At 32.0% G+C, this 15,015-nt stretch overlaps 1 protein-coding gene across 7 annotated transcripts in view; it reads left to right on the forward strand.

Moving 5' to 3' along the window:
• The window catches only part of COL11A1 (collagen type XI alpha 1 chain), a 207,811-nt gene that overhangs the window by 138,491 nt on the left and 54,305 nt on the right, over positions 1-15,015 (forward strand). For all 7 annotated transcript variants that reach the window (XM_081026892.1, XM_081026887.1, XM_081026889.1 and 4 more), the window contains 3 exons: positions 1,385-1,492; positions 1,860-1,949; positions 2,193-2,246. In XM_081026892.1, the coding sequence (XP_080883018.1) occupies positions 1,385-1,492; positions 1,860-1,949; positions 2,193-2,246 (252 nt within the window). The remainder of the gene's footprint in view (positions 1-1,384; positions 1,493-1,859; positions 1,950-2,192; positions 2,247-15,015) is intronic.

Below are 15,015 nucleotides of genomic sequence, written 5' to 3' on the forward strand. Positions count from 1 at the left end.
CCTCACACTTTTTGAAAATTCATCTCTATCTAATGCAGACAGCTGGTTTCTGAGACCTGTGTTCTTCTTGTCTCCCTTCTTTAAGGTATAAAAGTAGCAGGTGTTTAATTGAGTATGCATCTTCACTGGATTATTTTTTATTGGTCCTTTTAAGAAAGAAAATCAAATTGCCTATTTCAAATTTAATCATATTTTTATATTAGGACAAAGGGAGTAATTTAATAGGGGCAAATTGATTGTAATACTTGACATTGACTTTTTATGTACAGTCATGTGAATCACTGCTTATTTTTGTCTCTGTGGTCATAGCCATGAAATTAGGATCAATTTTACATTTATTACTATTGCCATTCCAATTAAACATTCAAGGAAAATTTCACTTTTGGGGAAATGTTTGCACATTTATGATAACCTGAAGACTTTCAACAATACATAATGAAAGAAATTCAAATCTAGAAATATATACTCAAATTTGGGGCAGATGGTTCTTTATCTAAGACCAAAAAGTATTTTTGGTCTCTGTTGCATTTTTAGAAAAATAACAGGGAATGATATTCCATAAGCAACTTCAATAATACAGTCCACTGATTAACAACTTTAGATATGAAATGTATGTCTTTAATTTAAATCCCTCATTTGGCTTTGTTCTAAAGTGGAGATGGAGAACAACTAACTGGTCTCCATTCTCTATTTACACTTGAAAACTCATTAAACTCTAGCACCACAAAACAGCACCACTCAGGGAACACATAAATGACCTGACATTTTTTACTTCGGCATTTTCAGCTATTTAAAGCAGTGGGTTATTTGTTACAGCCTTCGGCCAGAAGGAACTGCCCACCCAAACTCATGGCCTTCGGGATCCCCTGCCACATTCTCTAGACTTTGTCAGAGGAGTATAGATTAACAATGGGGAGGTATCCAATCAGGGAAATCCTAAGGAGAACCATTTTGTTTGTTTGGGTTTCAGGGAACCCCATTTATTATCAAGCTGTGATTCATTGAGTGGTACCAATGCCTCTTTTGCTCTTAAATTCATTTGATACCTTACATAAAAACACAGGAAGGGAGCAAAACTATAGTTAAAAACAGTTTTTAACAATTCTTGGGCAGACCTCACTCTGAAGCAATTCTGGTATTAAACAAAGAAAACAGCCTTTTGAATTTCTATATATTTCACTTGTACACTCAGATTCTAACTAAAGTTAATTTTTTTCATACTCCTACCAGTTATGCTACTTTCAGAGCTTTATGTAGGACATCATGAAAATAACTGAGAATGATAAACTTTTGTGAAAGGAAGTAATATTTATTTTGAATTTCTGTTATCTTTGCTAAAAATTTTAAAAAATCAATTTAATGAAGTTTTGCTTTTCCAATTTAGGGGCCCACCGGTGAGACTGGTCCAATAGGTGAACGTGGACATCCTGGTCCCCCCGGCCCCCCTGGTGAACAAGGTCTTCCTGGTGCTGCAGGGAAAGAAGGTGCCAAGGTACAATATGCTCAAGGAATGTTCTTGGCTGAAAACATTTCTTTACTTTTCCCTGTAGCTTCTTATCACTTGTCTATAGATTCTCTAAATGTTGGCATAGTATTTGAATGAATGTCAGAAAGATATGTCAGTAAAATATTCAGTTTATTGTACTTCAAGGCACGACTGGCCATAAGACCATTCATTTACATGTACTCTTAGATACAGGTAATGGTTTATGTTAATGTATGTGGCGTCCACATAATATTCTCATCATTAAGATGGTATTCAAGTTTTACTTACAGTAGATTAAAGGTGATCATAATTTTGTTTGTGGAAACATGCACAGTGATTACTCCCTATGGTGAGTGTATATTATATTCCTTAGGGCGACCCAGGTCCTCAAGGTATCTCAGGGAAAGATGGACCAGCAGGACTACGTGGTTTCCCAGGTGAAAGAGGTCTTCCTGGAGCTCAGGTATAATCAACATATAGATAAAGCATGTGAATGAAATTGATTATTAGTTAACTAAATAAAAAGTCTTTAGTTATTAAGGGGAAATATGTAAGCATCTGCATAAATTATCATAATCTATATAGCAACATGTATTTGTGTCTAGAAGTACTTCCTAACGTCCTCATTTTATCCATCATACATCTCATTCTATTTATATTCAGTTCACATTGATTCATTTTCTTTGCTTGTTTTTACTTTGCCCAGGGTGCAGCCGGACTGAAAGGAGGAGAAGGTCCCCAGGGCCCACCAGGGCCAGTTGTAAGTATGATTATAATAAATAGCAATGCTATTTATGGTTGCAAATTGCAGCTCTTCTTTCATTATTCTCATGTTGTGATTCTACAGTGTGTAGAGAAGAAAATAAACACATGTCAATCAAGTTAGTCAATGCCTGGTTTCTACTAATTGCATGCACAAATGAGTGCAGAAACAGAAGACTTTAGTTGATTAAAAATATTTACTCTACCACTGCTCTCAGGATGTAAAAGGAGCTATCTTGCCTCTTACAGTACTCCCCAAAATAAGTCATAACTTTTCTGATTCTAAGCACTTGATGAGACTTGAATTTTATCACTGCTTTAAAAGAAAAAAAAAACAACAACCCATAAGTATGAACGTTATATATTCATACATATACATTTATAAATTTTATAATTAGAATTGTCATTCAATATTATGTTTCAGGTGTACAGCATAGTGGTTAGACATTTACATAACTTACAAAGTGATCCTCCTAGTATAGTAATTCTTGCACCCACCTGACACCATATAGAATTATTACAATGTTATTGACTATGTTCTCTAGGCTGTACTTTACATCCCTATGCATATTTTGTAATTGTCAATTTGCACTTCTTAATCCCTTCATCTTTTTCACATAACCTCCCACCCCCAATCCCCTCTCATCTGGCAACCATCAGTTTATTCTCTGTATCTATGAGTTTGTTTCCATTTTGTTTGTTCCTTTATTTTTTTAGATTCCAAATATAAGTGAAATCACATGGTATTTGTCCATCTCTTTCTGACTTATTTCAATTCATTTATATATTATCCAGATTGCTTTATTTGTTTAATGGAACCTTATGGAAAAAAATTGGCAAAGGAGTAAATATCAGATTCTTACCTCACTTTTCTTTTTGTGAGATTCATATCAATTCCTAGGAATGCAATTAAATACAACCTTCATTTTTTCCATAAGTTCACCTTAGTTCTTATCTATACTCTGAAATGTTACCAATAACAACCAAACTGCCAATTTCAGTGTCCTCTTCTCATTGTTTTATTTCACCAATCTAAAAAGCTGAAAGTTGCTTTAAATTGTCTCTCAACTTCCTTACACATTTGTTCAAGTTCAAATTAGTTCTACCTTCAAAATGTTTCTTTAATTGTCCCCTTTTCTTTATTTCCATGATCACTACCTTTCTTCATACTCTTCCTTTCTCTCCTTGCTTAATAGTGTCTTAACGTATCTCCTTGACCCTTCAGTCAGTTATGCCCATTGATTCTAAAATTTCAGTTTAATATAGATCTTTAACTCTGCCATTGTTCTGCTTATACGATCTCATAGACCCACGCTACTTTCAAAAACCAAACTCCTTATGACCACCAAGTTATCTTTAGAATTTGATTGCAATCACCATTGTCTATTTTATTTTCATTAGTTTCTACCCTCTAATTCTACACAATTTATTGCACTGAACTTTTTCGTTCTCAGACTACCATGATCTTTTATACCTTGCAGGGAGAGTACTTTATACTTTTCTCCTTCTTCTAGAAAACTTTATGTTTCCTTTCTCTATCTGACAAAAATTCTGTTCACACATAGAAATCAATCTTAAATGTTAAATCTCTATAAAGTCATCTTTGGACAGCTTGCCTCCATTTCATTTATTAGTGAGGTTTCTTCACCCTCAGTGTTCTTAGTTATGATTTGTATTGTAGAAATTACGTTGGAATATAATTGACTGTCTTTCTCACTAGACTGAGTACCCATTAGAGTGCCCAACTCACAGTAATCATTCCATATCTACCTATTTGAATTATCATAAAGCCTGATATTGGAGTAAAGTGTATACAGCATAACTAATACTGAGAACATAGTAATATAATCTTGATTGATTAAGTTTTTATTTATTCTGTAGATTACACAAATGTCATATTACAGTGGTAAAAGTGAATACGGGTATCTGGTAAAATTATTTTTTAAATAAAAATATTTCAGTCACTATATGTGACATACTATATTTGAAAAATGTACAAAAATATGTAGAACATTTTAAAATATCTTCATAAAGAAGTGGTGGTAGTACTAGCAGGAACAACAGTTGAATAAGACAAAAGTTCTTATTTGAGCATAGAATCTTAAAAAAGTTTTAGTACAACATAATCCATTTAACCAGACTTTCAGGTTCTAAAGTAGTTTTATTTCTGGAATATCTATCTATCTATCTATCTATCTATCTATCTATCTATCTATCTATCTATCTATATATATATATATACACATACTTTTTTTTTTGATCAGTGGTTATTGTATCTGTGAAACCTGAATCAAAACTACAAGGATTAAATGTTTCAAGTTATTTTTAGGTGCCAAGTGAATAACGGTATTCCAGGTCTTTGAAACAGTTGAAATGAATGTTTTTATAGGCTGTATTATATACTCATGAGATATAATTTAACAAGATATTAATCAACAATTTTTCAGTTACACGCACATAGAATAACATTAAATATAATATAAAAATCTAATATTTATTTATTTCGCTCCAACAATGGTTTATTAATGACTTCCCTGTTTATAATTAAGCTTCATAGAAGATACCCGTTTAAGAGACTTAACGTAAGGTAAACAATTTTGAAAAGGAACACACTAAAGACTAAACAGCACTATTAGACAGTCAATGATTAAATGACTAATGACATACAAACAATACATGTTATTTATGCGAGGACAGGGGAAAGAGAAGAGAAATCCGCAGAAGGGTCATTCAGGCAGTGGCCCTTGAACTTGGCTTCACAGAGGGCAGAGGATTACAGAATCATTTAAGATGAAGAAAATTATATTAGGAAAGAGATAAGGTACTTAGGAGTTTTTCAGTCTTACCAAAGTGGAGTACCTTGGGAGAAAGACTAAAATTTGGTGAATTCTTGCTAGGATTCACACACTCTGCTATGTATTTACATAATGTAAAGCTAAAGCCCTTATTTAATATGGCATGTGATTATTGAAGCTCTAAAATAGTAAGTTGCAGTATTGGAACATTTGAAGTTTTGGAGTAAGTGGAGTAAAAAAAAATAGTTTTTTTGGAGTGAGACACTTAAATAAAACTTTAAGAAAAAATCATCATTAGTGGGTAATATGTAACACAGATGACAGAGACTTGATGAGCATAAAAGTTCAGTGATCAAAGTCATAATGTTAGAGTGAACCGATGACTAGGGCAGTGGGAAGTCTAAGAGCAGTGCTGATGTACCAAATCCTAGGAAGGCAGGATAGTAGGATTCATTACTGAGATTGGATCTGGACAGTGAGGAAATATGCAAACTGAATGAAGACCTCAAGCTGTGTCCTTGTGGAATGACAGTTTAGTGATGCCTTCCAAGCCTGGAGCAAATTTACGTGGTCAGGAACCACAACAAAACCAAAACACTCTGATAGGACAATCCAAAACCTCTTAGCAGTCACAAAAGATTTGAAAAATGCCTTTATACTTTGCTATTTAAAATGCTTTACAGATGCTCACTGTGAGCTCATTTACTTGGAGTGAACACTTATTCAACAAAAAACTGTTTAGTTTTTGGATATGAAAGATAACTTACACAGAATATTTATTCATGCTAATTCTCATTTTTTGAGGTGCAAGACTTGCTATGGGTTATCTTGAAACTGATATTGAAAACAAAGAATCAGGAGCAATGACTGCTTTGGCAAGAAAGACAACAGGTTCTATTTTGCAATGTTGATCAAAAATGTGACATCAAAATATCAGAAGGAAATAACTTGGCAGTTGGTGAGAGAGAATGAAGTTGTAAGCCATAACTGATAAAGGCATAAGAATATCCTGTAGAACTCCTTGATTCTATAATAGATCAATCTGAGTTTTTATCAATCTCATATTAATGTTACCTTTGGGATTTTGACTAATTAATTGTAAGTGCAGGACTGAGATTCACAGGAGTAGAGAAGGATGGAGATTTTGCAGTTATTCATATGAAGGAAAAAATTAAAGTAATAAATTCTCAGGGGGAATGAATGTGAATAAAGAACACGAAGGGTATAGGAAATAGAAAATGAAATAATATTAAAAGTGTTTATCCTTTCAATTCTCAATACTAAGAACTTTATAATCATTATCTTATTTGATTTTTGCAACCTGACCAGGTAGGTATTATCATTCCACTTTTAAAGACAAGAGATCTGAGGCTTAGAGAAGGTAAATAACTTGCCGAAGTTTATAGTCCTTTGAAGACAAAAATCCATAACACACATTTCATAGACTCACTTTCAGTATGTACATCTCTCACGCTGCAAACATCTGCTTAATTAAATTCTCCCCTGCCCCTGTCTCTCTTTAGATTTCATTTTTCCAAGTCCTCTTGATCCTTCTTTACCCCTGCGAAGAATTTTTGTCAAAAGGAAGAGAGATAGAAGAGCTAATATTATGGTTCACTGGGCTTTAATAGCCCTATACGTGCTCTTTGTAACAGTTGCTTGATTTGAATGAAGCAGAGTTTAAACAAATAAGCAAGTTGAATCCTTTGGCATTCATTGTCTTTATTTATAAACCATTCGGTCAGAAACATAGACCAGGCTATTTGTATCACGTTGCTATGAAACCTCTAGAAGTGGGTTTACTTACCTCTGCTAGGTCTAACTGTGATGCTATTGGCTTATGTTCAGAGGAACTAGGATGCGTAGAGTTGCATCAACCAAAGGATCTGTTTGAGGACAAGGGGGGACACTTCATGCAGGGCCCTCGTTATGAACATCCTCAGAAAAAATCGCTTCCTAACCATAGCTTCAGAAATGTTTGTAACTTCTTGATCAGTTACCTGGTTTATATCTTCATAAATCATGAAAATTAGACTTCTCTTTTTGCTTCGTCTTACAGAAATCATAGAGCCAAAATTGAGACATAATAGAGACAATAACTCTTTGCTTTATGACTGAAACTTTTTTAATACAACTCGTTATATAAAAACAGTTCATATGATGTGCTTTAATATTATCCATTATATTTTTTTCTATTTAATATTTCAAAATGCTATACAAGACCCATAAATGGATCATGACCTGCAGTTGAGAAAAACCTTGGTCTACAGTATGGATTTTTAGATTACTAATATTGTTGGTTCTATTTTTTGCCAATAAAAAGTTTCTTGCATGTCTATTTTTCTTAATTATTTTTGTATATTTTTATATTTTATATCTGTATTTTTTAATATTTTTTTATATTTTTCATATTTTATATCTGTAAGCTGCTATGTCTTTCATGTGGAAAAACTATAACTAAATAAATATCTGAATGGACACAATCTAATAAACTGAAGTTATATAAATTCATTAAATGGACATTTCCTGCAAAGAGCTTATGGTTTACTAATGAAGACAGTTTGAAATAGATGAAATAACAAGTAATAAGTGATATATTAAAAGATAGAACAAAGAAGACAGGTGAGAAAAATGATTTTTGCCTAAAGGAATTATGTTGGAGTTGGAGCTATAAATAAAACCAGTTTTATCTTCTGAAAAGCAATTTTTCTGAGTACTAAATATAGTCTTGAAGTGCTCATCACCTTTTTAATCATCTTAGCAAAGAATTAATATGTCATAGTTGTCTAAAGCTTTTGCTACTAGGAGTGAATGTATATTGAGAACCATTTGCTAAATGATCCCACTTAAGACAAACAACATTATCCCAACAGGGTGCTGGGACTTTGGCCTTTTAAAATCTGGCAGAAACCAAGTGTTTACTGTACGCTTGATGTTGTGTCCAAGAGCTGGTAATGGATACCAGTCAAAGCACAGGCATGTTTTCTGATCTCAGGGGGTTCACCCACTAAGCGCTCACCTTGATACGTACACACAAAATGGAAGCAACGAGGGACTGAGCGACGAGAGAGGAAGGCAGTGCAGCGTTTTTCTCACGTTCAACAGAAACGGAGTACAGGTTTTATAGTTATGTAAACACACAATGTAGACAAATATATTATGCAAACAAATTCTCAGATTGCTCTTACCATCTATGTTTTCATACAGCAAAATCAAGGAAAATGTTCAATAAATAACGTCTCCCCTGTATATATATTTTTTCTGATAGGGAATCCTCTCATTGCCAACAGTTATTTCTCTAAAACTGAGGCATTTAAAAGAAATATAATAGTGTGCTTAAGAAAGCCTTCTATGCTTATAACCACATTTCTTTTTATACCTGGAAGGAGTGGGACTTAATATGGAGAAAGTAGAACAGAGCGAGCCAGACACAGCAGCTAAAAGATAAAATATCTGTTGTAATTGTATAATACATCTGTCTCTATCCCTTTTCTGTGACTCCTATTTCATGACTGTCCCCTGATAATTCTGATGATTCTCTTTTCCTCTTTATGTGTTGTTGAAATTAACAGCACATCTGAAGGAACATCCTCTCTTCCTTCAGAGGTTATAAATCCTTTCTATCATAATTCCTATTAATTCTAACTTTTTTTCTATATCCCATTCTAGAGAATCTTCTTTTCACTCCCTTTTACTTATTCCTCAAACAAGGGATGACAAGTTTGTAGAAGGATTACATCTACTGACTAATTGAGTCATATGCTATGCTTTTTAAGATAAAGCACATTTTCTCTACTGGAACCCAGGTAGATCTAAGCTGGCTATTATGACATCCAACCAGGATGACCAAAGTATAGAGATGGTGGTGATCAATGACCAAAGATTAAGATATTGTAAGACTTTGAGTTAGTCATTCAGAATTTGTGTTTAAATTCTGGTAATGATTGATGTTTTTTCTGAATTTTTAGGTTATCTGATCTAAAATACTTGCTACCTGGAGAGTGGGAATTACCTTGTACTAATTTTGCATGAAGGTCAATTTGACCTTAAAAAGAAAGGCAGATTATTTATTTATTTATTTATTTATTTATTTATTTATTTATTTATTTATTTATTTGCCTTCACTTACTACATAGCTGTATAAATACATAAGAACTTTTTGTATTTATGCTGCTATTCTTCTCCCTAGTGGGCTGCCTTTTAACTGAATGCTGATGAGATGATGTCTCTATTTACCACTTTCATTTACTTTACAAATGCTCCTCAGAATATGAAGCACTCAATGAAAATAACAGAAAAATTTTATCTGGATGTCCTCCTTTATGTGACGAGTCAGAGAAATCACCACTTTTTTCTGCAGTAAAAACATAAACTGATGCTACTGCTTCTGGTTTCATTACTATTGTTAAGATTTAGGGAAAGGAGCTACAAAAGGAGATAAAGCTAACATAAAGTTAAAGAAAGGTAACTGAATAGATAAATGTAAATTCCTCCCTTTCAAAAGCAGGTAAATGTCTACCTTTCAATTGAAAACAACTGACCTGTAGTGGTTTATGGTAGTACTAAAATAACAAGATACTTTATGATCTGATTGTTGTAATTCATGTAATTCAACCCATACTATTGCCTTTGGAAAACTTTTAATTTGTCACGTGTCCATTGCTACATAAATCACAAATTCAGAAAATGGTATTTCTATAGTTTTTAGCCGCTCTTTCTGTGAGTTCTTTCCAGTTACGCACTTTGGATGTGTAAACTATTCATCATTCCTACAGAGAGATGAGTATACAGATAGTTTATCGAGGACTGTATGTAAATAAGGTTGGTATGATAGGATTTCTTCTTATTTAATGTTGCTATAGCTTAATTATTACCACTGTATTTTTAAGTGTTGGAAATTTATACTTAATAAGTAACTTAATAATTTACACTTCATTAATTTGTATGTAATAATATTTTCATTGTGCTCGCTTCGGCAGCATATATACTAAAATAATATTTTCGTATATCACTCATGTGGCTAATGTCCCAATTACTGTTCCAGTTGCTCTCCCTTAGGTCACTGGTGACTTGTCAAGAACAATATTTGAATTCATCTATTTGATACCATTAATTTATATCTTATTTCAAGTTTATTCCTTCATTGGCTTCTTTTTTTTTTCCATAGATACAGGCAATTATCATTAGTAACTACTAAGACCATTAGGTGAAAAGCTGAAACAGCTGATAGGGACTTTATTTTTTTAATTATTTTTTTCTTTTTACCTTTGACCCCCCTGTTTAAACTTTTGTCAAGCCGTGTAATTTAGGATTAAAGCTGTGGGGAAAGCTGTACCCTTCTTTTAATAATATGACTTTAGATATGCCACATAACCTTCTGGATCTTAATTTTCTCTTCTATAAAATTTCACTTCTACAATCATTTGAGATTGTATATCTATTTTTGAAACATGTTGTTTATGCATAGTTCTTTAACATCTGTTGCATTCATACTTTAAGACAGACATAGTCTTAAAGAACTATAGATGTAGAACCACATTGAAATCAGAAAATCATGATGACACACTATTTCTGGCAAGAAAAGTGATTCATAGAGAGGTTAATCAGTTTGCTCAAGATGGCAAACCCAATGGTTCCAGTTCTGGAAAGGAAAGGTCACACATACAATTGACACATTTACTTAGGGCTTGGTAAGTGCCAGTAACTACTCAAATTGTGGGAGATCAGTGAAACATACAAAAGCAAACATCCTAGGAGCTTATCATTATCTATTTTACCTATGTTTAAACCCAAACATATTTGTTTTATATGTAATTATTTATCTGACATTTATAAAGCCCTCTTTTCTTTACTCCAATCAGTTATAGAACAATGAAATAATATATATCCCTTTATGGAAAAAAGATGCATTTGCAGTGTGAGTTCCTCAAGCCTGATATCTACCATAATACAATTTGTACTCACAGTCAATGTTGCAAGACTCAGATTTTCACTGTTTTTGTTGAATGTGTAAATGGGTTCTCTTTTTAATATTGGGTTTAAATTTTCATTTTTTTTCTATAAATGGGACTTCTTTAGATTCATTTGGGATTAGAGGATTCATAGGCTTATTTTTTTCAAAGTTGGCCTGGGGATATTTCAATAAGATTTGCAAGTTTGTAATATCATTTTCTTAATCGGTAAGTATCATCAGAGATTTTCACTTTTTATTGATAGATATATAAAATAAAATCATTTCAAAGCATGCTGTTATTAAAAAAACCTAGACTTATAGAATGTTGGGAATAACCAATGGAAAAGGAAATTGCAGCTGTACTTCAAAGAACAAATGTACACCAAAAAGTGTTTCCTTGTTTTCATTCATTGCTTTGAAGTTAATAAGCTGAGACAATATCATGAACAATATTTTAGCTACAGGAAGGTAATATGTTTTATTGTTAATTTTAATGCAGCTTCCACAAGCAAGATGGCAATCTGAAATTTAATCATATTAATGCTCCAAGAGAGTCATTAAAATAGTTAAGCTTTGTATAATGTAAAATAGTATGCAATAGCTACAAACTATACACATTTTTATTGATTCAAATCTTCATTCTTTCTCTACTTGATGTACATGAAAATATTTATTTGATTATATGCATACATTTAGATACTATATTTTTAACATATCCATCATGTTCACATGCTCTATGAAAAGACTAATGCATATTTCTAATTTTATAGTGTTCTTATATTTATTACTATTATTTATACTTATTTAATGCATACACTAAATATTTCATGTTTTGAAATATTAATGAAGAAATTATAGAGTTATTTACAGGACAAAATTCAGTATGACTTATGGTACATTAACTCCTGCAGAAAATAACGGTAGGAAATTTAGAATATTATGTAGGCTGTGTGAGGAATATTTAGAAGGGTGTCTTATGCTTTAAATTCTCATACTACTTTTGGAAAAGGTTGTTGATATCATGGGCCTAAAGAGTGGCTGGGATTTTAATAGTATGGGAATGGACCAAAGACTTTTCAAAGTAGGAGGTAAGTGTGACCAAACATTCAGAGGTAAAATGGGAATATTGTGTTAGAGAGATATTTAGAAGAAAATAATTTTCACATTACAATACTAAAATACAAAGCAACCCCCGCCCCACCACTAAACTCTGAGTACATATACTCAGTATATGAATATTTTACTGGGAAAATCAAGGATAAATGTACTCCAAAAAGATACATTAACCCAAACAATTTTAGAGTTCTGCATATAAGAAAAAAATATTTAAGTTTTAAACAATTCTTTGTTGTTGAAAATTAACAATAAACATGTAAACGATAGTGACAAAGGGCAACCATTCTGTGTAGAATTGTAGAAATTGTATAGAAAAATTCAAATGAACTATTTGAATGATAGAGAATGACTATTTGAGCAAAGGAAATAAACATTGCCATCAGTTATTTTAAGATTTCCCAGGTTAGAGAGAGTTCAACCAATATGTGCTTGGTTCAACCAAGTGCCTGCATTTGGTCTTAAGTGACTGCATTTCTTCTACTTATTAAAATTAAGCAAAATATGTATGTATTGTAGTAGAACAAACAATTGGGTGGTTGTTGTTTTTTTCACCATTGATGAAGTACTCGGTATTGTAGAAAAAAACTGTAGATTAGAGCCTATCAGCTAACCTTCTGGCCTTGACCTGAAACATAAGGAAATCATACAGGAATGACAATATATTACATATGCAAAGTACTTAAGCACAATAATTGTTTAGTAGGCTCAATAATTGAAAAATAATAAATTCTCTTAATATAAGTGTCTGCTTTCTAGTGAATCTCTCCTTTTCAACATTCTAGTCTCATAGCTGTCAACCTCAAAACAGTCTATTGTGATATCTTCCTCGGGTAGTCTTTGAACAGTTGAGATTTAAATTTAAAACAGGATTAAAGAGAAAGATTTCATGGCCTAACAAATAAAAAATGCATCTTTTTTTTGTATAGTCAATCATAAATAAATTATCTCAGCGCTTAAAGTGGATGCTGAGTTTCTATTTGATAGCACTAATGGGTAGTGATCCTCTTCTGGAATGTTAAAAACAAAGTGTAACACAGTCATCTTGCATTCACACTGACCCTTGATAAATAGAGATGTATCTTTAGAAGTGTTAGTGTTAGCCTGAAGAAAACAGGATCATCCTAGTCACGTCACATATTGTCTTCTGTTGATATTTTTCTATTACCAAAAAAAGAATGCTTTCAAGCTGAACTTTTCTTTTTCTCTTTTTTGTAATTCAAGGAATACCTTTGCATTCCTCATTCCCCTCAATTTCAGTGTCCTTGTTCTATTCCCCTTGTCTTCCTGCTCCCTTTCCTCCTCCTCCTATCTCTCTCTATCTCCCCCACCTTCTTTTCCTTCTTTCTCTTTCTCTCACATGCTCTCCTTCCCTCCCTTTCCTTTGCCCTCTTTCTCCTTCTGCAGCCTTCCCTCTGACGTCTCTCTCTCTAATAAATAGAGACAGATCTTTACATTTCTTTAACCTTTAAGGCTGTATATCTTGAATGTCAGACATTCATCAGACTAGACTCTCAGTTTTCTCTTCTGCACTGGCCTCGGGGATCATTCATCCAATGCCACCTATTTAACACTTATACCACTTGTGGTGGACTCTTTTTTTATAAAAATATCTAATGTTATAAAATTAAAAAGAACATTTTAGCAGGGGATAAATGTTTATGGTCTAAAAAATACTTAATTTTCCTTTGTAATTATTTATTCTTTAGTACTTAAAATATGTGATTGGTAGAAATTTAATTTCCACACATTCTTGATTACTTATTATGCAATATGAGCAACATTTCCTGGATTTGTTTTTAAATATGTATTAAATAGTAAATATTCCTATAATTTATTTTGTAATCATTGAATATTTCAATAAAATTAAATAGGTACTAAATTTAAAGAAAGTCCAATTAAGTGGCTTCATTGATGTCTTCATTACAGAGAACAAATAATAAAAGAATTTCCAAAATATAGGAAGTATAATATTAGAAAATAAATGTTAAAATATTTTATTTTCCAGCTTTTATAAATCATTTCTTCTAAGAGTTTTGTAATGATATTGTTATCTAAATATCTTAATTATCAAGAAAAACTAATAATCATATTTTCTAATATTTCAAATTTAATTCAATTATGAAAGAAAATGATAAGTTATAATTTGATGACCTATTTAAGAATCTAATCCAGAGACAACATCCTTTTTATTTTTTATGAAATAAAATTGGAAATAATAGGTTATAGTTCAGCTTTACAGGACTAAGTAAATATATGTTTACATTTCGTTATTGCTTTAAATAGTATTTTCTTAAATAGTTGCTAAAGGTAATAAATATGAAGGCAGTATCCACATTTTTTAAATTTCACACATTAGGTATATTTCAAAGCAAATTAGTAGAAAATATATGACATTTTTTTGCAACTCAACTGGATATGCCTAATCAAATATTAATTACCTTGTCAGTGTTCAAAATAAAACCTACAGGTCTCTATAGGACTCCAAAATAAATTTAAGGACTTATTTTCTGGGAAAAAGTCCAAACTCTGAGATAGTGATTACCAAACTTATTATGTAAAAAATTGTATTTGTAGCCTAATGCAATGACAATTTCTGAAGTCATTTTTAGGACTTTAAAATTGTGATTCATCAAGTTTGAGGTCAACCCCAGAAATTACGTTGAGATAATACAAGTCTAGAAGGTATATTCAGCCAATCCATAATAATACAGGAGAAAATAGTATAGAAAGTTATTTTTTTGGATTAACGCCTTATAAAGCTTTGTGAACAATTGTGAATACAAATGAAAAAAGATAACATCTGTATAATATTAAAGATATATAATTTTGAAATTTTTTATCAGTATTTTCTAACTTCAATATCTGTATTTAATATTGGACTAGAAATTAGTCTTTCAAATAAT

Source organism: Rhinolophus hipposideros (assembly GCF_964194185.1).
Source record: "Rhinolophus hipposideros genome assembly, chromosome: 19".
NCBI classification, from domain to species: Eukaryota; Metazoa; Chordata; class Mammalia; order Chiroptera; family Rhinolophidae; genus Rhinolophus; species Rhinolophus hipposideros.